Source organism: Watersipora subatra, chromosome 6, assembly GCF_963576615.1.
Source record: "Watersipora subatra chromosome 6, tzWatSuba1.1, whole genome shotgun sequence".
Taxonomy (NCBI): domain Eukaryota; kingdom Metazoa; phylum Bryozoa; class Gymnolaemata; order Cheilostomatida; family Watersiporidae; genus Watersipora; species Watersipora subatra.
Window position 1 is genome coordinate 52,365,799 of NC_088713.1, and position 25,713 is coordinate 52,391,511.

A 25,713-nucleotide genomic window follows, 5' to 3' on the forward strand; every position below is an offset into this window, starting at 1 on the left:
CTCTTTCAGTTACAGCATATGCCAGACCAGGCATGTGAAACATTGCCTGAGGGCAGGACTCTGATTATGTAAAAAAGGAAGTTAGTCTCCAGGTATTTCCATCAAAATTTGTGATTTTTGAAGTTAAATAAATTCTAAATGCTTCGTACATCTGCTTGAGAACATTAAATCTGTACAAGCGTTCATGTCCAGCATTCATGCCCAGCCTGATGCACTGACACGAGTTACCCACCATAAAAATTGCATATAGAACTAGAGATACAACTATAGTTTTATAGTATGCATCTATATCATTTTATATTTGCAAACTATAACACTTAAGATATTCTGATCAGCTATGAAAGTGGCATACGGACACAAAACAATGCATTATGTTTGGACTCTTGTTATACCATTTGGTCAGAAGAAAAATATCACACATTTTTAGAATTTGTGTAATAGGTTAAGGTGTTCATTTTACACTACCACCAGTAAGTACAGTACTAGCTTCATAATCACGCGCCACCTTCCGTAGATGCATTCTGTATGTGGCAGACAAATAAATGCATGCATTGTTTCTAGCAGTTCAGAGAAGCTGTGCAAAAAACTTTCCTTCTAATGACTCGTTGGTTCGAACCGGTTTGAACTGGTCTACTGATGTTACTGAGACCTACTGATATTTCTCAACAGGTGGTCTCCCTAATCAACAATAAATATAACAAATTAGTGATCAAGATTAACAAATAAACACATGAATGACATTGTTTTGTTCAGCTACTTAAGATATCACACCTAATCGTGATGCACTTGTGAAGGTAATAAGATGCCATGTTAAAGAAACAAGCAGTAGCAGATAGACTACAGGAGTGTAGTGAACGAGCGAAAAAAGGGCAGATTATATGATACTGTTTACACTCATGAATAGCAAACATTAAAAACCAGATTGATTTGCTTTAACACAAAAGGCAGTTAATATTTTAAAGTATATCCTTAGCTTCAGCAAATTATTTTATATTTTTTATTTATTTCAAAGTATTATGACAGTAAGGGTTACACCAGTTTTTACAGCTCCTGTCGGTCTTGTATCCTCTTGTTCTGTCTTAGTATTAAATCGGTAGGAGTAAAAATGAAGAGGTAATTCAGTTGTAGGCCAAGACTTTGTTTTATTTTCAAATAGATATTCTGAAGTACACAAATAGATTTTAACAGAAATGCTGTTTTCACTACTCGATGCTGATACTTGATGCTATACCTGCAAAAGGGTTAAGTACACAAATAGATTTTAACACAAACTGCTATGCTGTTTTTACTACTTGATGCTCGAACTAATGCTAATCGGAAAGGAACAAAGCTATAGTTGAAGAGCTACAAACAGGGTGATCCATTTAGCAGGAAACTCTAGACCACGCACTGCTATGGAACTGTTTTGTTAAGTTATGATCACAACGTTGCAATTTGTGTAAAAACTGACTGATTGATAATGGTAAACTCCATGCTTCAGAGACTCCCTCAATACCAGTAATTCGACAATATCTTGCTTCACATCTTCTCCATGCTTCACAGACTGGAGCAAAAGGGTGACAATACCTTCATCAATTACACTCTAGTGACTGATACTAGAGATAAGGGTTGGCTTATGGAGATACCCTAGGGCACTTATGTATTTGCCTCATCGAACTTTCGCGTTTTTTGCGGAGTCATCCTCTTGCGAAAATTTCATGTTTGAAACTAAACTATCATAACGAACGAGCGAAAACGCGAAATTAAATAGCTTTGTTCATTGATAGTCAGGCTTGTATTAACTGGTTGCTCGTTGGGGCGGCTAATGTTAGGCGACTAGATATGAACACCTAAGGATGTGGAAGGGGCGGTGTAAAACCCCCAACAGGTTTCTCTCATATAGGGCCTCAGCCGGGCCTCTCATGTGAAGTTTTAAACATTTTTGTCGGAAAGTGTCAACATTTTTCTATTTTTGGAGATTTGTTTTAGGTGATGTGACAGACGAAACGTTTTAAAATTAAAATAGGCAAAACTTGACCGCAGTTAAAACGCTCAGAAAAAAAGACATCTTTTTCTTTTGAGCGTTTTAACAAGGAAGGTTTTTACGCTTTTGATGGAACATGGCCAAGCGGGTGTTTGGTAAAACTTGATGTTTGCAAACCTTTAAAAAAGTAGTTAACAGGAATATTTTGCCGCTGATGATGATAATAATGATGCCTAAAAACTACTAAAAGTTGATATTTGTCTCTATGGATTGGAATAAAGTGAAATTCTACAGCGATAAAACCCGTCTCCATGGCCGTTGGACAAATAACTTTTGGAATAATTAATAATAATTAATGATGTTGAGGTCGAGTTATCTCAAGCAATTTATCATTGCGTTGGAACTGACCAAACAAATCCGTTCAAGTTAACCTTGTGTTTGAGACGAAATGTTAGATTCTATCCGAGGGCGAGTTATCCGAGGTTGACTGTACTTAGCCGTGAAAATTTCCCAAAAAAGTGGGGCGGCTCAGCCGACCAATGAAATACGGGTATGTTGATAGTCTAAAAAACAAATGGCAGCAAGTGATCAAATTGCATTATCGGCCTTGACCACACCATTCTACCTGCGGTTCACAATTACAAACTAGTCGCAAATTGAAATTTTTTTTCATCGGTGAACTGAACCTGAGGAATCTAACTATATTTGTTCCACTGCATTTATTTTCACATCACTATATTTTCGCACTCACCAGAGCTGCGAAATTAAGTTGCAGTGAAATTTTACTCTGTATGCTACTCTGTATGCTACTCACGAAACTAAATACTAGCGAAATATAAGTGTCCTAGGGTACTGTTCAAGTTGGAGAAGCTATGGTAGCTTTGAAGTTGTCTCCTCTGCTAGAGAATACTACATAGGAAGTTTGTGTGTAATATATACACTATGTTTCCAAGACTCGCATAATCCACATGTTTCACACAATTCGAACGATCTGCAAGTTGAGTTACTTAGCAATCGAGCGTTTCAATGAACACCTGGTGATGCGGATTTAACATCAGTACTTGACCCCATAAGTCAAGTATTAGCCTAATTAATGACTCTATAAATAGCTAAGCAGTCTTGTAACGATCTTAGCAGCGATCGTTCGGAACATTGGCGCATTGAGACTGCTGAAATTGGAATAAAAACGACTGAAGCGTGAAAATGTTTTTAATGTAATAGCCAACGATAATCAAATGCGCATTAATCATAAGTTCCGTTTCCATGATTCACAAGCACGATGGATTCGATACAGTTTTGAGAATCATAAAACTCGCACTACATGACAGTGACGTGACGGTCTATCATGACAAACTAAAATGTAATGTAAGTTGTATATATAATAGATATAATGCTATTAACTGGTCAATTTGTCTTTCATAAGTGCAGCGAGTTTGATCAACATTCAAATCAATTTTGTGAACCTGCTTGACTTGACGCTTTTAGTTATATGGAAATTTTTACGTAACACGAAGCAAAAACTTCACATTAATTATTTACGTTATCTGGAATTAAAGTTATAAGAGGTATAGACTATGGGAGCGTCAACTGTATTGAATTTGAACCATATAAACAATAGCATCTACACTATTTCTTGCTTTGATTATAACTGAATACCAAAGAGAAGTTGTACTTACCACGGTGAATTCTCTCAACCCTCACACCTCAGAGCTAGTAGTCAAGTAGAGAATATTACTAAAGTGATGGTCAATCACAGCCAAGATGATTACCTGGTAGTCTTCTGACAGGTGGGAGCAGGTGACCTCGATCATGTCTATCAACAATATAATAGCAGTGAGAAAGATACCAGTTATGATGCTTAAGATGGAACTGGTGAAACAACCAACAACCATAGGCATATACTGTCATACCTCAACATACAAGCTTAATGTGTTCCAGGATAAAGCGAATATGCCAATTCTGTCTTGTGTCAAATCAACTTTTCCTACACAAAAATACTATATACAAATTAATTCGTTCCTATCCTCAGAAAAACCACCAACAAACTAAAAACCTAAACATAACAGAAAACATGTTTGTAGTTGTGCACAATGACCCTACAGTGACCCGACCCTACAATTCACCCCCTGTGCTCACCGAATAACAAATGCTTACATAAATAATATTCTAGTCCTTCAGTTAAGGAGGTGTGACAACTCCAAAGCCAACAGTTTGTAAACAACTTTATATTAATATTGATATGGACTCACATGCTCACTTCCCTATCATTACAATCATATGGACTCAGGTGCTAACTTCTATATCATTACAAGCACATGGACTGATGTGCTGACTCCCATATCATTACAAGCATATGGACTCACATGCTAACTCCCATATCATTACAAGCATATTGACTCACATGCTAATTCTCATAACATTATAAGCATATGGACTCACATACTAACTTCCATATCATAACAAGCATATGGACTCACATAGTAACTTCCATATCATTAGAAGCAAATTGACTCACATGCTAACTCCAATATCATAACAAGCATATAGACTCACATGCTAACTCCCATATCATTACAAGCATATTGACTCACATGCTAATTCTCATAACATTATAAGCATATGGACTCACATACTAACTTCCATATCATAACAAGCATATGGACTCACATAGTAACTTCCATATCATTAGAAGCAAATTGACTCACATGCTAACTCCAATATCATAACAAGCATATAGACTCACATGCTAACTCCCATACCATTACAGGCATACGGACTGACATGCTGACTCCAATATCATTACAAGCAAATTGACTCACATACAAACTTCCATATCATTACAAGTATATGGACTCACATGCTAACTTCCCGTTCATTACAAGCGTATGGACTCACATGCTAACTTCCATATCATTACAAGCATATAGACTCACATGCTAGCTTCAATATGATTGGAAGCATATTGACTCACATACTAACTTCCATATCATTACAAGCATATGGACTCACATGCTAACTTCCATATCATTGCAAGCATATGGTCTCACATGCTAACTCCGATATCATTACAAGCATATTGACTCACATGCTAACTCTCATAACATTATAAGCATATGGACTCACATACTAACTCCCATATCATTGCAAGCATATCGACTCGCATACTAACTTCCATATCCTTACAAGCATATGGACTCATATGCTAACTCTCATATCATTTCAAGCATATTGACTCACATGCTAACTCCCAAATCATTACAAGCATATGGACTCGCATTCTAACTCCCATACCATTACAAAAATATTGACTCAGACGCTAACTTCAATATCATTACAAGCATATGGACTCACATACTAACTCCCATATCATTACAAACATATGGACTGATATGCTAACTCCAATATCATTACAATCATATGGACTCACATGCTAACTTCTATATTATTACAAGCATACGGACTCACATGCTAACTTCCATATCATTACAAGCATATTGACTAACGTGCTAACTTCCACATCATTGCAAGCATACTGACTCACATACTAACTTCCATATCATTACAAGCATATAGACTCACATGCTAACTTCCAATTCATAACAAGCATATGAACCCACATGCCAACTTCCAGATCATTACAAGCATATAGACTCACATGCTAACTTCCATATCATTGCAAGCATACTGACTCACATACTAACTTCCATATCACTACAAGCAAATGGACTCACATGCTAACTTCCATATCATTACAAGCATATTGACTCACATGCTAACTTCCATATCATTGCAAGCAAATTGATTCACATACTAACTCCCATATCATTACAAGCATACTGACTCACATACTAATTTCCATATCATTACAAGCATATGGACTCACATGCTAACTTCTATATTATTACAAGCATACGGACTCACATGCTAACTTCCATATCATTACAAGCATATTGACTAACGTGCTAACTTCCACATCATTGCAAGCATACTGACTCACATACTAACTTCCATATCATTACAAGCATACTGACTCACATACTAATTTCCATATCATTACAAGCATATGGACTCACATGCTAACTTCCATTTTATTACAAGCATATATACTCACATGCTAACTTCCATATCATCACAAGCATACTGTCTCACATAATAACTTCCATATCGTTACAAGCATATTGACTCACATAGTAACTTCCATATCATTACAAGCATATGGACACACATGCTAACTTCCATATCATTACAAGCATATTGACTCACTTACTAACTTCCATATCATTGCAAGCATACTGACTCACATAATAACTTCCATATTGTTACAAAAATGTTGACTCACATAGTAACTTCCATATCATTACAAGCATATGGACACACATGCTAACTTCCATATCATTACAAGCATATTGACTCACATGCTAACTCTCATAACATTATAAGCATATGCACTCACATAGTAACTTCCATATCATCAGAAGCATATGGAGTCATTTGCTAACTCTCATATCATTACAAGCATATTAACTCACATGCTAACTCCCATATCATTACAAGCATATGGACTCGCATACTAGCTCCCATACTATTACAAATATATTGACTCACATGCTAACTTCTATATCATTACAAGCATATGGACTCACATGCTAACTCCAATTTCATTACAATCATATGGACTCACATGCTAATTCCCATATCATTACAAGCATATTGACTCACATGCTAACTCCAATTCCATTACAAGCAAATTGACTCACATACTAACTCCCAAATCATTACAAGCATATGGACTCACATGGTAACTCCAATATCATTACAAGCATACGAACTCACATACTAACTCCGATATCATTACAAGCAAATGGACTCACATGCTAACTCCCATATCATTACAAGCATATGGAATCATATACTAACTCCCATATCATTACAAGCATATGGACTCACATACTAACTCCCATATCATTACAAGCATATGGACTCACATTCTAACTCCCATATCATTACAAGCATATGGACCCACATGCTAACTCCTACATTGTATATCATTACAATCACATGAACTCATATGCTAACTCTCATATCATTACAAGCATACAGACCCACATGCTGACTCCCTCATCATTACAAGCATATAGACTCACATGCTAACTTCCATATCATTGCGAGCATACTGACTCCCATACTAACTTCCATATCATTACCAGCATATGGACTCACATGCTAACTTCCATATCATTACAAGCATATTGACTCACATGCTAACTTCCATATCATTGCAAGCATACTGACTGGCATACTAACTTCCATATCATTACCAGCATATGGACTCACCTGGTAACTTTCATATCATTACAAGCATATGGACTCACATGCTAACTCCCATATAATTACAAGCATATTGACTCACATGTTAACTCTCATAACATTATAAGCATATGGACTCACATACTATCTCCTACATCATTACAAGCATATGAACTCACATGCTAACTCCCATATCATTACAAACATACCGACTCACATGCTAACTCCCATATCATTACAAACATATGGACTCACATGCTAACTCCAATATCATCAAAAGCATATGGACTCCAATGCTATGATGCATATTATATATACATATATAGTATGTTTAAACAGTCATGTCATTTAAACATGTCATGCGAAATAGCCTAATGCATGCAGCACTATGACATGTGCCCTAGAAACGCTCCAGTACTGCACTACACTACTGAACAATTGGCAGTAGGTTATACAGCAAATGTAGGACTACCAATACAGCACTGTAGGCCTACCAATACGGCACTGTAAGCCTACCATTACTGCACTGTATACCTACCAATACTGCACTGTATACCTACCAATACTGCACTGTAGGCCTGCCAATACTCCAATGTATGCTACCAATACTGCACTGTATATCTATCAATACTACACTGTATGCCTGCCAATACTGCACTGTAAACCTACCAATACTACATTGTATGCCTACCAATACTGCATTGTATGCCTACCAATACTGAAATGTATGCCTACCAATACTACACTGTAGACCTACCAATACTCCACTGTATGCTACCAATACTGCAATGTATATCTATCAATACTACACTGTATGCCTGCCAATACTGCACTGTAAACCTACCAATACTGCATTGTATGCCTACCAATACTGCAATGTATGCCTACCATTACTCCACTGTATGCTACCAATACTGCAATGTATATCTATCAATACTACACTGTATGCCTGCCAATATTGCACTGTAAACCTACCAATACTGCACCGTATGCCTACCGATACTGCCCTGTACGCCTACAAGTACTGCATTGTAGGCCTACCAATTCTGTACTGTATGCCTACCAATACTGCACTGTATGCCTACCAATACTGCACTGTATGCCTACCAATACTGCACTGTGTACCTACTAATACTGCACTGTATCCCTACCAATACTGCACTGTATCCCTACCAATACTGCACTAATACTGCTTACTACGTATTAATGATTAGTTGTACTGCATGTATACTGCCTACTTATTAGTAGTAAAAGTACACAAATATGCACAATTGCATACATGTAATTACAAACATGCATTATGCATTGTTACTGCATAATGCATGTTTGTGACATGCATTATGCAGTAACAATGCATAATGCAGTAATATTTACATCCAACTCTTGCTCTCTCCACTCTCCTTTAGTGTTGAATGTAAACTAACAGTTATTAAGCTACTACAACAAAAAAGGACCAACCAGGTGTTGCAAGTTGTTTTATTTGAATGCAGTAAGTGGTAGCAATGAGTGCACAACTCCAATGTGATGTCCTCGGATCGGCTCATTTATCTACAAATATGTTAAGGTTTTACTGCTTGTGAGACATAGGTGAATCACTGAATGAATAACAATTCATCTTTCAGTTTTAGCAAATGCTAGACCAGGTATGTAAAACATGGTATGCGGGTCATATATTGTAGTTCACAGACATATGAAACACATCTGTGGACTAACATAAAGCCCGTGGACAGGAAATGAGATAACATTGTGTAAAATAAAAATACTCGGTTGAGATTAGAAGTGTTTGATAAGACAATGCTAGCAGCAACGGGTAGTAGAGAAGATGATGTCTAATACTAGGGTTGTCTTAGAGTCGTTCGATGTCTACCTGCACTATGCATTCAATTTCAGAGTTGTTTTCTCCTGAATACTGAATGAAACCGAATCTTCAATTGTTACTTCAGTTTACTCATATTGGCATTAGGAACCGCATCGAACCGAGATTTGTATATTTATTAATAAATAGTAAACTAATAATTAATATTTGCAAAAAAAACGTTTAATTAATGGTGAAAATTTTAATTATATTCATATTAATTAACCAGTACAATTTGAAAAAATTTATCCTCTTTAAAATTTAATGAATCAACATCAAATTGATTACGGAATTTAAAAACAATTGAATAGTGTAAATAAAAAATTACAATATACTCAGGACAAATACAATCAATGAAGATTAATACCATAATAAGATATTACAAATATAAGTCTCTTAACTACAAAACATCACATGAGTTTACTTGGCAAGAGTCAAGGCTATTGCTGCAATTTGGATGAAAAAACCCTAAACTCATTTGCTGACTGATCGATGCTCTCACGAAAATTTGCTTAGGAAACTGCTGCGTGGGCATGCACAAACACTGAATCGAATCGTGATGTGAAATTCAGTTCATACACAGTTGTTTTCTCCTTCTGAATCGATGAACCGAGAGAGAACAACTATCGAAAAACCGAATGCACTCGTTATCCAGCACTAGGTTGTCTATTAGTGAGAAAAGTTGTCTTACCTTTTTAAGTATAGTATCACAACTCCCTTTATATAAAATATCCTTAGAGGATAATAACCCATCCTAAATCAGTCTGTTACCTGAGAAGAGAGGAATATTATCCATGGTTACTCATAAACAGGAGAGAGAGATAGGCTGGCATATGAAAAAGGCAAGACAGAGATACAACAAGGAGAAGGAGCATTAGTCACACCGGAGAGGAAGAAAGGAGGTACTAGGATGGACATAGTAGGTCTGATGAGGAGGTAAAAAAAGAAGTTGAAACTTACACTTTGAAGCTGCAAGAGAGGAAGCAGAAGAGTTCAAAGAAGTTGGGATGACTGTAGACGGTGAGTCAGTGATGAATGTGAGGTGCCTATAGCTTAAGTGATCTAGGCAGGGTGGAGAGATCCTTGATGCGAGAGCCATAGCTCAAGTATACTTGTTCTAGGGCCAACAAGAGTAGTGTTACAGGCTTTTGGTGAAAACAAATAAAAAATAGCCTAAGAGCATTTGTACAGGTTGAGGGATGGATATTTATTTTGAGATTGAAGATGTGTTAGTGATACTGAGTCTGTATACTTATTTACCTGATGTGAACTTATTACCATCAGAACAAACATGTAGCCAGAGACAGAATTCAATACACTGACTTCTAACATACATCAGCCATGTTAGTATATCTGGATACTGAAATGACCTAATTAATTACAAAGGTACATTACATGTAGATACTGAATTAAAAAGGTAGATTATGTGTTGCAGTTATAAAAATTACACAAATTTATAAAACAATTATGACTGACCTTTATAAAAGTCGCAATATCAGATTAATAAGTACTGCCTGCTGTCCATATGTTAAATGGATTGCAGTCACAGTAAATCTTTGCTTGGATGTCTATGTAGTTGCATTAGCAGTGCAAAAGCCACGGTAAGCATGCCACAATAACACGGTACTACTGGGCAGTATGCATTATAAATGCAGTACAACTGGTACAACATAATAATCTGTTCCAGTAACGTAAATGTTATGAAACAGATTATCATGTTGTAAGAACGTGTATTGTAATATCAGTAGCAGCTTACCTGATGGACTGAGTGGTTAAGGAGGGAGAATATGCATTGCCTGGTATGAATGTCTAGGAATCATGGCAGAAGCAGGTATTCGCTGATATTAACCAGAACACATCTGTCAGCTGCGGTGACATGACAAGCTAAACAGGTGGCATCTAACCAGCTGATGCCACCTAACAAGTAGGTCGCGCAGGTAGATGAAAATCAGCTGAAATATAGTGTAAAGAAAACTTGAGATAATATGAAATGCTAAAATTTAATTTAAGCTCAGCATGTGTTAATTTGTGTCCTGAATGTTTTAATAAGCTCCAGATACCCTTCAGATTGTACTTAATAAGGCTTCCATAAGCATTTTCAGCAACAGCCTTTTTATATCTATGATATTCATCCTCCACAGTTAACTCAGAGTTATAGCTGCAGAGTTATAGCACACAAAAATAAATACAATAACATCACACAGCATGAGATTCATAAAATATCTGAGAACTAGGTGAACAGGAAATGACCATCACACTGATGATATAAAATGGCAAAGCAAGTGCATGCCATAACAGAGCAAGGGACTGACAGGACACGTGCATAACATGACCAAACAAGTTTAGAGAATCCACACAGTGATTAGAATTCCATGTAATACTCACTGATGAGCCACTGATTGGAGAAGTCCAACAGAGTGTGTTTACCGGCGTACTTCAGAGAGAGCTGTGTTTTATGTGGTTGGACTGACTACTGACTGAGGTATATAACAGCCAAAAAACTCAGGCTTTCCACCTGCACAAACAAACTCATTTAAAACACGTAAAAAGCTCCACAAAATGTAAAATATTATGATTCTGATAATTCTGAACTGTGAACCCCAGCAATCTCGTTTTTTTCATTGTTTGTTAGATGGTTTTGATTGTCCCCGGTGTCAATTGAAACGGTTCATAACTTATTCTAGACCAGTTTAGCTGACAATGATAAATCAATCAGCTGCCAAATTACATGTTGTGTCTCTGAAATTGAAAACATGCAAGATTTAGACAATAAGAGCAACCTAGAGACACTCCATGTCATGTTCAGTATATGATAAAAGTGAGGAAACAAGCAGAAGATAAAACTATAAACCTGTTTCAATTAAGTTGACTGTTTCTCTGATTTCGTCCAATTCTTCCTTCCAACCTAGATTAGGAAATCCATACAATCACTTTCTCCTGTAGATCAGAGCTAAAACAGTTGATAACAGTTTTGGCTCAACAATTCCATTTCTAAGTATTTTTCAAAACAGGAAAACCAGATCGTTATCATCATGGCATCAAGAAACACACTCTATGATGCTAAAACAGTTGATAGACAATATTAGACAAGTGATTAATTAAACAAGCTAAAATCCTTGCCACTGAAGATGAATAGAGATAGAGAACCTGAGCTCTCATGCACTGTACTAAATTTGAAGCTAAAAATACATACATAAAAACGAACATTAAAAATTTGCATTTTTATATGCAATCATACACGGTATGAGATGGAATGGTATGAGATGGTATGGTACGGCATGATATGAGATGGTATGGTACGATATGATATGGTATGATATGGCATGACATAAGATGGTATGGTATAAGATGGTGTGGTATAAAATTGTATGGTATGAGATGGTAAGAGATGGTATGGTATGAAATGGGATGAAATGGTAAGAGATGGCATGATATGAGCTGGTATGGTAAGATGTGGCATGGTATGAGATGGTAAGGTAGGAGATGGCATGGTATGATATGGCATGGTATAAGATGTCATGGTATGAAATGTCATGGTATGAAATGTCACGGTATGAAATGTCATGGTATGAAATGTCACGGTATGAAACATCATGGTATGAGAGGGCATGGTAGGAGATGGCATGGTAGGAGATGACATGGTATGAGCTGGTATGGTAGGAGATGGCATGGTAGGAGATGGCATAGTATGAGATGGCATGATATGAGATGGCATGGTATAAGATGGCATGGTATAAGATGGCATAGTATGAGATGTCATGGTATGAAATGTCATGGTATGAAATGTCATGGTATGAGACAGCATGGTAAGAGATGGCATGGTAAGAGATGGCATGGTATGAGCTGGCATAGTATGAGCTGGCATGGTATGATATGGCATGGTATGAGATGGCATGGTACGATATGTCATGGTATGAAATGTCAAGGTATGAAATGTCTTGGTATGAATAGTCATGGTATGAAATGTCATGGTATAAGACGGCATGGTATGAGACGACATGGTATGAGACGGCATGGTATGAGATGGCATGGTATGAGATGGCATATCGAGCAACAAGAACAGCCCCAAGTGTTGGGAAATTATACGCCATTTTGTGAGATTGTATGGATTATGTGTAAAGTTTATTTTAGTTAAACATATCTTAACTATGAGGGCCTTAAAACTTAGCAAATCGGCAAGTGAAAACCATTTTCCTAAATAAAAACTTCTAACATTCGGCAAACCTTTGAAAACATTTCAACCCCCTTAAGCAATAATATCTGGATTTTAGAAAGCTGCAAACCAACCAGTGTATCAACTACTGAGTCTGTTTCACTGTGAACTATAGTCTAACATCTGGACCAATAGACATGAACCATTCATTGAGGTGAGAGACGAAGTGCAATCTTGCTTTATTCTAGTAAGAATTTATCCTGGACAATTACTGCCAAAATTGTTTCACTGAAGTCAAGAAGACACAGATGGCGAAAAATATAGGATCTACAATCATTATATTATTGAGTTGATGGGTCATACAAGAGATGAAATAAAATGAGTAACAATTGGTAAAAATCTGCTCACCTTGTGGTTGGTTTGAGAAAGAGGTATGAAACTCAGCATATCTCAGACAATGATCTCCAACAAGCACGAGAGCTTCAATCACCTTGTCTATTGATGAGAGACTGCTCGGGCATATCTCAATGGTGATTGGGCCAGCTTCTGCAAGCATGGATATAATTGGCTAGCTACTTTGTTAATGCTCAGTTCTCATACTTATACAAAAACCTATTGCAAATGTGCAATGGCTGCCCAACAACACAGTATGAGTACAGCTCAAAAAGAGATCGTGATTGTCGTATTAATCACAGGGTTCCCTCGATCATCACAGTTAATGGGAACCTGCACCCTCACGATAAGGGAAAAACCTGCCAAGTAATCTCACCCCTCTATGTACTTAAAAAAGTCAAATTATAATGCTATTGATACTGTATAAGTGTAAATTTATTCAATTTAGCACAGGGTTACTGATAACCAATAACTAGGAGTTATCCTCTCCATATTTAATTTTGTGGTTAGTAAACAACACAATAGCTACTATACCGATTAGGTGATGATCAGTACATGGATACAATGAAAACTTTTTAACCTGCAAGAAACACCCTTGATATACATATCAGCCTGCAAGTCATAAACACTGACCAGGATCTCAAGCTAGGTTTCTTAACCTAACATCATAAATCAATGTTTACTAGCACAGACGTTTCCCTATTTATGAACATTCGAGTTACAAACAACGGTACATACGAACAGGTCTGAGCGTAGGCACTACTCAAAAGCACCACCCAGCATCAACTTTTTTCTGACCAGTTCGTTGCCGTGCATAGTTGTGTGAATGTATCTCCAGTGCGCAAAGAACTTTTTTATTTTTGCTGTACGTATTGTAAATGGATTTGCCGGGCTTTACTCTGCACGATCTAGTCTAATAAATAAAGAGAAGAGAGCGTGTGTAGTTTCATTCAACTTTTAATTAGCGAGGGAAATTTCACTAGCCGAGGAGCATACGGCTATCTTCTCTGCTCAACTAAATGAGCGCACTCCCTTATATACAATAATATCAACTGTTCCGGCTAACGGCAATCACACCGGCTAACAAGGTGAATAAATAGGACCGCTAGCCGTTGGTATGACAACAATCTAAGTGACGATAAGTGATAATGTTATGACGGTATATCAGATATAACAATTGCATAACGAGTGAAACAACCATATAATAAACGAACAGAACATACACAAAATAAGACAGCAACGATAAGTGATAGCATAACAATTAAAACAACAATATAATAAAAAGGACAAGACATACAATAAATAAGAAATGCAGTGTCATGGCCCGGCGTCCACCAAAGTATTATCTCCATTTTATTAAATATTTTTTTCAGTACAAACCAATACAGGTTACTTATACAAGCCTTAAACATACTTATATAAACCTTTAATATACTTATATAGGCCTTAAAGAATAGAGAAAGCATAATATTATTACGCTTTATTAGTTATCTTGAGGTGTTGACTAATGTTCTAAAAAAAGAATCAAGGAGATTGACCCACTAGAAGCTGAGATATAGCCAGCCAAACGCAGGTCTACCTAATAAAGAATCAGAGGAAAACCCTTCGAAAATCCCGAAAACACTGACGTATAAAATCGACTTAATGTTCATGTGCCGGAGTTGCACACCCTTACCGCCGTTACGTATAATGATTGTTTTGGCTACGAGATGTGAAACGCTTCTCGCGATAGTAAATAATTTACAGACTAGATCTGGTTTCTCAAGAAAATCAAGCAAACATCGTGTGGTAAAGGCATTTGCCCACAACCCCTCGCCATGATTTTTCAAAACAGAAGAGCAGATTTTGACTATTGGGCTTCAAATTTTAACTCGATCTCCACGGATATGCTCCGAAGATCCTCTGTTCAACGAACGGCACGTATATAGTCTATATGCGACATCCGCGATTGCATTTCGTTTAGAATAAGAAATGGGAATGTGAATTTTTGTTCAATCATCATTTTTCTACTGTGTATCTACTGCAGCATTCAGTTGATTTTCATGATTATCGCCACTATTAACAGACTGTAAGTTCACTATAGCCATAATCTTAAAAAGAAAAACTTGACCGTGATATTGCTGTAAGAAAAGAAAACGATAACTTTTGATTTGATTTTTTTATTGATCTATTATCTATGATTATTTTTTATGATTAATATAATAATCATAATGCATATTATACAAAATAATAATATAACTGCGTATAGAATAAATGATGTAACTAATATAATTTGTAGAAAGTGATAGCAGAATGTTGCGAAATAATAGATGCGTGTAATTATTTTATTCTAAAACTAATCTACACGTCAGAGGGACTGGAATTCTCAGAGCAATGATTGTTAGGCCCGATTTGATTGTTCTACACTTCCAGGGATTAAACCAATTATAACGCTGTGATTAATATAGGAGAGCGCATTAGTTGGCTTAATGGACCAATGGCACACAAGTCGATTTCATACTTCATATATTGATGATTACCAAAACACTTATGTTTTGTGGTAGACCTGTGTTTGGCTGGCTATATCTCAGCTTCTGGTTGGTCAATCTCCATGATTCTTTTTTTAGAACATCAGTCAAGATAAATAATAAAGCATAATAATATTATGCTTTCTCTATTCTTTAAAGATAAATTATAATACAAAATATAGCAGTGAAGCAACTTACGAACAAATTCACCTTACAAACAATCGTTCGGAACGTAACTCGTTCGTAGGTTGGGAACTGTCTGTACCTGTAAATGTAATATTAAAATACAAATATCTGACGAAAAGGTAAGTAAATAAAACTTCCTTTATAAAAATGCCTTCATTCGATCACAAAATCAACTTTTAGTTTAAATTACTAATATATTTCATATTTAATAATTTTTATTTTGTATTTTTTCCGAAATTCTAACTCTAAAAGTCCAGTGTCCAGTATCAATAAATCGCCATTTTTCAAACGCCATTTCCACATACTTTTTCCTGTCATAAAATGCAGAGAATACAAAATCTGCACAATTAATCTGAACTGCTAAAGAAGTTCACGAGTAGCGCAAGTGCTAGTGTCAATATAACAAACTGAATGTTACGAGATTGTGTCCCGTGAAAAGCAATCATTTGCCCTGACCTCTAACCCTAACCTCAGACATACGGACAGACTTTACTATAGTAAAAACTGCAGCATTTTTGCACCTACGTTGCTGTAAAATCTTTCACAAATTCCTTTTAGTTGTGAGATATTCACAATTGGAACCCATATGCCATACAGATACTTCCGATGTATTAAGAAACCCAAAAGCACTCAATGCATAGAATATAATAAGGTATATATATTTCCATGTTATCACATAACTCAACATAATCTAACAGAATGACAATATGCATGCCCAGAGAGCAACCACAACTTGACAGATAGTTGAGTCTAACGACTCTGCAGGCGACTAAGTGCAGGCAACTCTCAAACTGGCACAGATTAACTGTGCCACTAGAATAATTGTGATTATGTGAGGTCAAAGTGGGCTATTGAAATCTACAAATTACAAAATACTATCTCACACTGATGTTGAACTGCTGAACGACAGCAATTGGAGCACTTCACAATCGTTTTGCAGCATGCTACTTGAATCTGCGACACTCAGTTTAGAAGTGTGATATTCTACCACTCGACCATCTTTAGTATAATAAAAATGATAGTCAGAGACGATAACAAATACTTGGTGTTCCATGATGGTAACACATTTTTATGCAAAGAGTGTTACATTCCAGTAACACATTAAAGATGAACACATGAAATCTACTAAAGTATTGTGTAAGTTCATATTTAAGGACAATTGTTCTCAATGAACCTGTCTATGTATTTCTGTTGACAATGAAAGAAATTCTGAGCAACATCAAACTTAATCCTAGTATTTAAAAAGAGAAATATAGTTCATGTGCCCTAATAGCTTATCAAGACTGAGTATAAAGTTTAGGTCAAGCATTACGACTCAGTTTTATATTAAATTAAGAATGTTTTTCGGTTCCCAAGGAGTACCACCTTGAGTATATGTAGCATTATCATATTACTTTGGTTCACATGCTATTTGTTTACTCGTATGTTGCTGATTGTATTCGGAACAAATACACTTCACCCTCTCTTCCGGCACACTACTCAATGCTCGCGGTTGTTACTTAATTAGTCTCTACGAATATCCAACGATATCCAACATGTAACAAGCGATAATACTATATGGTGGCAGCGAAACTCCTCTTCCTGACCAGTTGTTCATCATGGGAGAAGAGGAGAACCCTCAAGCGGCTGTTATTCCTAAGTTTCATGCACCAAGATTGACATCTCCAGATAGATTCGATTTTACAGATCCGGCTCAATGGACTAGATGGAGGGCAAGGTGGTTACGATATAGGGATGCCAGCAGGCTATCCGAACAGCCAGAAATCGAACAAATCAATACATTAGTATATACTTTAGGAGAGCAAGCAGAAGATATTATACTAGCCAGGAATATAAATGAAGACGCACATGATAACGTGATCACGGCCTTCATCGACTACTTTGGCGTCAGAAATAATACCATAGTAGAACGTGCTAAATTTAATAAACTAATTCGAGGTCAAGATGGAATGGACAGTTATATACATAAACTTTATAGACAGGCAGAGAATTGTGCATATGGAGCATTGAGAGAAGAACTATTAAGAGACAGGTTAGTCGTAGGAGTTAGTGATGACCGACTGAGTGAAAAGCTCCAGTCGGAAGCAGACTTAACTCTAGCTGCTGCTGTAGAAATATGTAGGCGATTTGAAGCTGCTGAGGAAGCACAACCTGTAGTAAGAGCTAACGTTGCTGGTGGTACCGGTACGGTGGACATGGTGAGATCCAAAGGTTACAACAATAACCGAGATGAACGCCAGAATAGTCACACACAGAGACCCAAAACTGCAAAACACAGGGCCCAAACACAGACTACGTATAAACAGCATAACTCTGACAATAACTCTAGATGCACTCGATGCGGCAAAACTCCCCAGCACAACAAGCAGTCTTGTCCAGCCATCTAATCCAAATGTGACTTTTGTAACCTCACGGGCCACTGGAAGATTATGTGTCGTAAGAAAACTGCTAATGTAACTGAAGTAAACTTACCTGACCCGTTCTTAGGTGAAGTTAGACATGCTAACATTACAAACAAGCCTTGGTCTGCATCATTATTTGTATCCTTAGATGACAGACATGAAGTAAAACATGATTTTAAGCTTGACACTGGTGCGGATGTGTCAGTGTGTAGTGACTTTGGTTGGCATAGCTGCCAAATATGCCCGTCAGATAGACGTCTCATAGGCCCTGGCAACACTGTATTACCTGTTTAGGTAAAGTAAATGCTAGATTGAGAATAGCTGATAGACATACAAATGAAGTTTTATACATTGTACGAAACCAGCAAACTAATTTGTTGAGCAAAACCCCTTGTGTTTCTTTATGTTTAGTTCACTGTGATACTGAGCATGTTATACATGTTACTGACTTTTGTAGATTTAAAACGGAACATCCTGAAGTTTTTGTAGGCTTAGGTAAACTTTCCGAGTCATACAACATAGAAGTTAGGGACGATGTTGAACCTGTGGGGTTACACGTTCCGTATGATGTTTCACTTCCTAGACTGCCGATAGTAAAGAGACAGTTAGACAAAATGGAATCAAGTGGTGTGATATCTAAGGATACAAATAATACCTCTACCTGACAATCAGAGTACTGACAACCGCATCTCTAATACTCCTGAACCTACAGAAAGTAGACCGCACTTATCTAGCTCGCCCAGACCGCAGGTTACGACAACTCCTCGTCGGAACACTCGAACCCGTAAACCGACATACCGTCTCGACTTGTAGATGTCGGTTTACTATTGTATTAGTCATTTTATTATACTCAGTAGTTCAGTAGATACGCTTTATATTATCATTTTGTTTTATGCTCACACTATGTTGGTGCCTTTATATAATAAGGGAGATGTAGCATTATCATATTACTTTGGTTCACGTGCTATTTGTTTACTCGTATGTTGCTGATTGTATTCAGAACAAATACACTTCACTCTCTCTTCCGGCACACTACTCAATGCTCGCGGTTGTTACTTAATTAGTCTCTACGAATATCCAACGACATCCAACATGTAACAAGCGATAATACTATAGTATAAAACAAATATATCATAGATCTTCATGCAAACTCATAAACTTGCAGTTATTCTCTACACACCACATACAATGATTAGCAATCAAAGAGGTAATTAAACCTCTCTATCAGTTGAAGGATGGTTAGTGAGTTAAAGAAAGACAATATTAGCAGCGTTCACCAAACACACTTGCTATACAACAGGTGGCTGGCTACTTTAATCTATTTATAATAGATTATGACAACGACCTCAGGTCATGGTTTGTAAATAATATGATGAGGCACACAAATGCAGCGTTGATAAGCTTTTACCATTGCTTTTAACATATAATCATGTATCATCTTTATCATCACATAAATTATCTTAAGTCTTATACAATTATCAAGTGGGTGATTACCATAAAAGCATATCGACTATGCCAAGCAAATCCAAAAGCACCCTAACTCATCTCGGCATGGGCATTCTAGTATGGTAGTAAAGTTACAAATCAGGATATATCCCTAGTATGAGGTGCATTGAAAATGACAATAAACAATTTGCAATATAGTCAACCTGGTGATGTTAACTCACTTGGTTGCCTACCCTGGGTCAAAACTACATAAAAGCGAATTAAAAATAGACGTAGAAATACATTATGTTTATCAGTTCGCTGTGGGCAATTAGGGCTGCGTAATCCATGATATAGATTACAGCAGTGATATATATTTACAGCAAGTAATGAACATTAAACGAATATTATTCAGCATCTGATGTAAGGCCGGTAACTGGACTTTTGGGCGACAGTCATTAGGGCGACAGACACTTAGGCGACACTTTCGGTTCGAAAGGCGACAGCTTCAGACGGAAAGGCGACACGGCAGACAAACCGGCGACAATTCCAGACTGAAAGGCGACAAATTGGTTTGTTGTTTGGTTGAAGGCAAGGTAATGTACTGACAAACTAGGAGAAGCTGTCGTCGTGTGAAATGCTTACGTATATTTTTGAAATGTAACCTTGACAGTGTTATTGTTTTTTACAAACGTTTTTATAAATCGAAATAGCAACTGTAAATGTATTTTAAACGCCATTGGTGGGATTTCTCTGATTATGCTAGCCCAGACAATTAACAAAATATTAAAGTTTTTCTCAAAGGACATCTAGCTTATTCAATTAAAACACCAAAACTTGTTTTTGTATCAGCATGTTTGTTCACAACTGTTCGAAAAGTTACGTTCTCGGCTGAAATGTCGACGATCTTGTCGCTGATTGTTGAAACTTTAGAGTTATCTTACCTCGAGAAGAAATAATTTATGTTTCGATCGTCGAAATTCACAGTAGCTGGGAGAAGAGTTTGCTCTTTGTGTGAGATGAAAAGACAATTCCCTATTATTGTGATTTCTCATTTACTTGTGGAAATAATGATTTCCTTCTCCTTGTTTCTTTACAATTATGATAATAATTCAATGTCTTTATAATACAGACTCAATAGGCGGTTCACACTGATCTATGTTTGTCGAGATTTTATTTGAGTATGAAGAATGAAGGCTTTTTCTGACATAGGTGTCTAAGATATATCCATATTTTACCAACTTCTGCAGCTTGTTGCAAGAAGACTAAACAGCATCACAGAAAGCTTATGGAGAAATGATCCATTCCAAAGCATAGAAATCAACCGGTCCTGATGCCATGTTACCTTTAGAGTCACTTGAGATATTTGACCAAATTATCCTTGTCACAGATCCCGATGGCACACACAACCTGTAGTTTGAGACAATGAGGAGTGATCAACACCTCAAAGACCTTTGTGATATATACTCAGTTGCAGGTTAATGCTGCCACGTGCCACATCATATACGGTACTATATTTTGCATTTTAACACGCACTGCGAATCTTTTTTATACACGACTATTTTAACAAAGGACAGACTTCAGAAAAGATGGGAAGATATTACATAGACAGCCATCGGCTTGAACTTTAATGACAACTTTATTAAACAATGGTGTAGCGAATTTCCTGCAATTATTTTTGTGTATGATTGGAAGTGCAAGTGCATTCGAGTACCTGCAAGTCACTGTGTATAATTATACTCCTGTAATTCAAATTATCTTTTCATTTAAGTTTTAGAATTAGCAGAAAGTAATATTCAGTTGCCAATTTATAACCGTGAACCTGATCTCGTTATTCTAGATAGGAAAAAGAAGTTCTATTGCTAGATGGGTTTATCTACATAGGATCAATCAGAATAAAGTCATTGTAAAAAAATTAATGCTGCAAATTATTGATATACGTATTTTTGAAAGTTATATATGATAAAAATCTGCTTTACTATTTGTATAAATATACCAAAAAGCAAATTTATTAAAATGTATCAAGCTAATCTCATATATATATATATATTTATTTTTATACTGCAATCAGAATAAGAATATACATTAATTTGAGAGCTACTACTGAGGGTCCTTATATATGATACATGAGCCAAAGATAGTATAATGACTCATAAACAGCGGTATGCTAGTGACTCAAGAATGCATCGCTTCAAAGGAGTTAAAAAAGTTGGTACCTCTATGATGTCATAAATTAGGCGGTAAGGAATCTCAGACTCTTGCCACACTGATAAGCAACTAGCCAGTTTTTCCAAGCATTCAAGGAAGTGAAAAAGAAAATAGTGACTGGCTAAATGACTTCTGAGTGTGTAGAGTTGACAGACTCTAGAGTTAAATTTGTGGAAAAGGATGAACAGAAGAATAGTTGGGCGATTAAAAACAGATTAATCTCAGTAGTTTTTTTTAATAATAACCATCTCAATTAAATAAATATTGGGTACATTCATTAATACAATATGAAATTCTACTGTGTGTAAAAGAATAATGTAATCAGATTAATGAGGATATAAGCAGGTAATAGATGCCAAGGAAATAAGGTGGAGCAATGTGTGAAAAATATACTAATGCAAGATTTCCGATCTGGGCATCAATAAAGTTGGCGTCCTGTTAGTGTTCACTACTAATTCACAACAACATAACAGGCCATAACAGGACTGAACGTTTTGAATTAATCCTGCCCTCAGAATTGTCGCCTCAATGTCCAGAATTGTCGCCTGTTTGTCCGCTGTGTCGCCCTTCCGTCTGAAGTTGTCGCCTTTCGAACCGAAAGTGTCGCCCAAGTGTCTGTCGCCCTATTGACTGTCGCCCAACCGTCCATAATTCGTAAGGCCTACTGAACCTCTTGTAATCAACAATCACGCTTGCACAATTCGACTCTTGAACAGTGTTTTTTAAGCCTTGCATATTTTATGAATAGATTAAAAATTTATGAGTCATTTAAATCAGAATACCCTAAAACAACTCACTGCTTGAAATAGAGGTGGAACGAGACAGGTTTTTTAAGCTCGAGACGAGACTCGAGACACTGTCTTGTAAAAATTCGAGACTCGAGACACGAGACAGTAAAATAATGAGCATTTGGTGATGATTTCACTACACAAGTACTAGCTACTTGGTATATATAAAATTAATCAAACTCTTTTTAAATTGAATTTTCACCTGGTGTAAACGATTTAAATACAACATTTTAATAGTGATATGCATGTAGTTTTTGTAAACAAAAGTGACACAAACAGCTCTAAAATACCGAAGTTATATATTCTAAGAATTTTGAGCTTGATTGATCATAATTATTATAAACATATTGCTTTGTACATGTATATTTTTACCATCTATTGAATAGTTCTTACTTTTTAATGTAATGAAACCGATAGCCGTCGCTCTACAAAGAAATACCGCAACTAAAAGAACACACAATAACACTTTCATTCTTATCGTTTCATTAATGTTAAGTTTTGTTTGTGTATTAGCTGTAGTATGTGAATTATATTTAAATTGTACTCATGAAATTATATTAATTACTGTATACATGCACATGTATATTCTTATATTGAACTAACAAAACGTCATTGTTAACCGAACACGGACTATGGTCGACACGGCCTTTCGTTCGTTTCTCCGTGTCCGGGCAAGTTTTACCCGCGATTGTTAGTATATACGTAAAAGAGGCCCGAATTTTATGAAGGGCAGCTGGCGTTTAGACACGATACGATAAAATACAGACATTTTACCCGCAAAAGACTTATTAAATTGGATTATCCGAAGAGTAATTAGATACGACCCGGTATCTGTTTTAAGGACACAGAACCGAACTAAAAAATAACAGGGCCGTTGTCTGGACTACATGATTAGACTCAGTGGCCAACATAATCAGTAGCAACAGGTAGTTACGGACCGGGTATAACTTTAAAGGCAGTCGCCCGCAATCCATTACAATATATGGAGTTGCTGCTACCGCAAGAAGCCATGTTTTAACAACCGTGCGCAGGCGCTTTAGTTCTATTTCCTGTCTCGAGTTTGGCAATAGTTAAGTCGAGACGAGACCGATACGAGACGAGACAGGTCGATACTCGAGCCGTCTCGTGTCTCGTTCCACCTCTAGCTTGAAATGCTATCTAGCCTACTCTTACTGAATGAGTGCAGCCGTTGGCCTATAACTTGAAGTATTAATTTAATTAGTGTACAAACCTGTTTAATACAACACTCTCTAGTTAGTTAAAATTTAACAGTTAACAAAGTTTGTTCAAGTAAATAACCAATTTATCATAGCACTATTCACTTGAAAGTAACAAATGCGAAAGCGGGTACATAGACTGATTTAAATAAGACGGAAATATGCAGTGACAAGACAAAACTGTGCTCGGTCAATCGTAACCGACAATCTAACAAGTCACTTTATTTTATGAGTTAATGGGGACGCCCCGTGAAATCATCGAAAGCTAATATTTAATATGATTAAACTGGCACTATGTCATACTATAGCGTAACAGTCTCAGCATAGTTTTACATTATTAAAGATGTAATTGCACCATTGAACTCATTCGAAAGAAATTAGGACCAATATAAAGCTAAACCATCAGCTTCAATTTGGTGGAATTTGTGTTTTGGTAGACCAGCCCTGTTCAGAGATATAAGCGTTTGAATGAGATCATATTTCATAACGTGAAGACGCGCTGACCTTTCGTTTTCCACAGACCTGGTAAATAAATTATATTAATTGTATCAGGCGTAATTAGAAGCTCATGTCTTGGTCAAGCGCACAAGTTTCAGCTTTATAAGCTTTTACGGGGCGTCATGCAAAAACGTATGAGAAAATGCGAGGTATTGTATCGTGGGTTACGACTGACCGAGCAAAGTTGCGTCTTGTCACTGCCTATTTCCGGCTTATTTAAATAACCTCGGACACCAGTTTGCTCGCTTTTACATTTGTTACTCACAAGGAAAAGTTGCAATGATAATATTAGTTGCCTACTTAAACGAACATTATTAATTGCTAAATTTTAACTAATTAGAGAATGTTGTATCAAACAGGTGTGTAGACTAATTACATCAATACTTTAAGTTATAGGCCAACGGCTGCACTCATTCACTAAGAGTAGATTGTATTTCAAGCAGTGAATTGTTCTAGGGTGTTCTGATTTAAATAGCCTATAAAATTTTATTCATTTTATTGGAATATGCATGGCTTAAAGAACACTGTTCAAGAGTGCAAAATTTTGTGCACGTGTGACTGTTGATTGCAAGAAGTGCAGCTGTAGGCCTGATACCAATAATATTAATTGTTTATCAATCAGTTAATATATGTTAAATGTTTCTTTTTTGCTGTATAGATACTGTGATGCTGTAATTAATACCATTGACCAAGCAAGCCTAATTGCTTACAGCAAACTCCAATACATAATTGATTTCTACGTCTGTTTTCAATTTGCATTTATTTAGTTTTGACCCAGGGGAGGTAACCATCTGAGTTTACATCAATAGGT

At 36.5% G+C, this 25,713-nt stretch overlaps 1 protein-coding gene across 1 annotated transcript; it reads right to left on the reverse strand.

Moving 5' to 3' along the window:
• Window positions 1-12,357: 12,357 nt before the first annotated feature.
• Window positions 12,358-13,170, reverse strand: LOC137398355 (uncharacterized PPE family protein PPE24-like). The gene has a single exon (XM_068084462.1). The coding sequence runs from the start codon at window positions 13,168-13,170 to the stop codon at window positions 12,358-12,360; it is 813 nt and encodes a 270-aa protein (XP_067940563.1).
• Between the last annotated feature and the right edge of the window lie 12,543 nt (window positions 13,171-25,713).

Coding starts and splice junctions, on each gene's coding strand:
- LOC137398355 (XM_068084462.1), bottom strand. CDS start 13,170: ATGCCATCTCATACCATGCCATCTCATACCATGCCGTCTCATACCATG.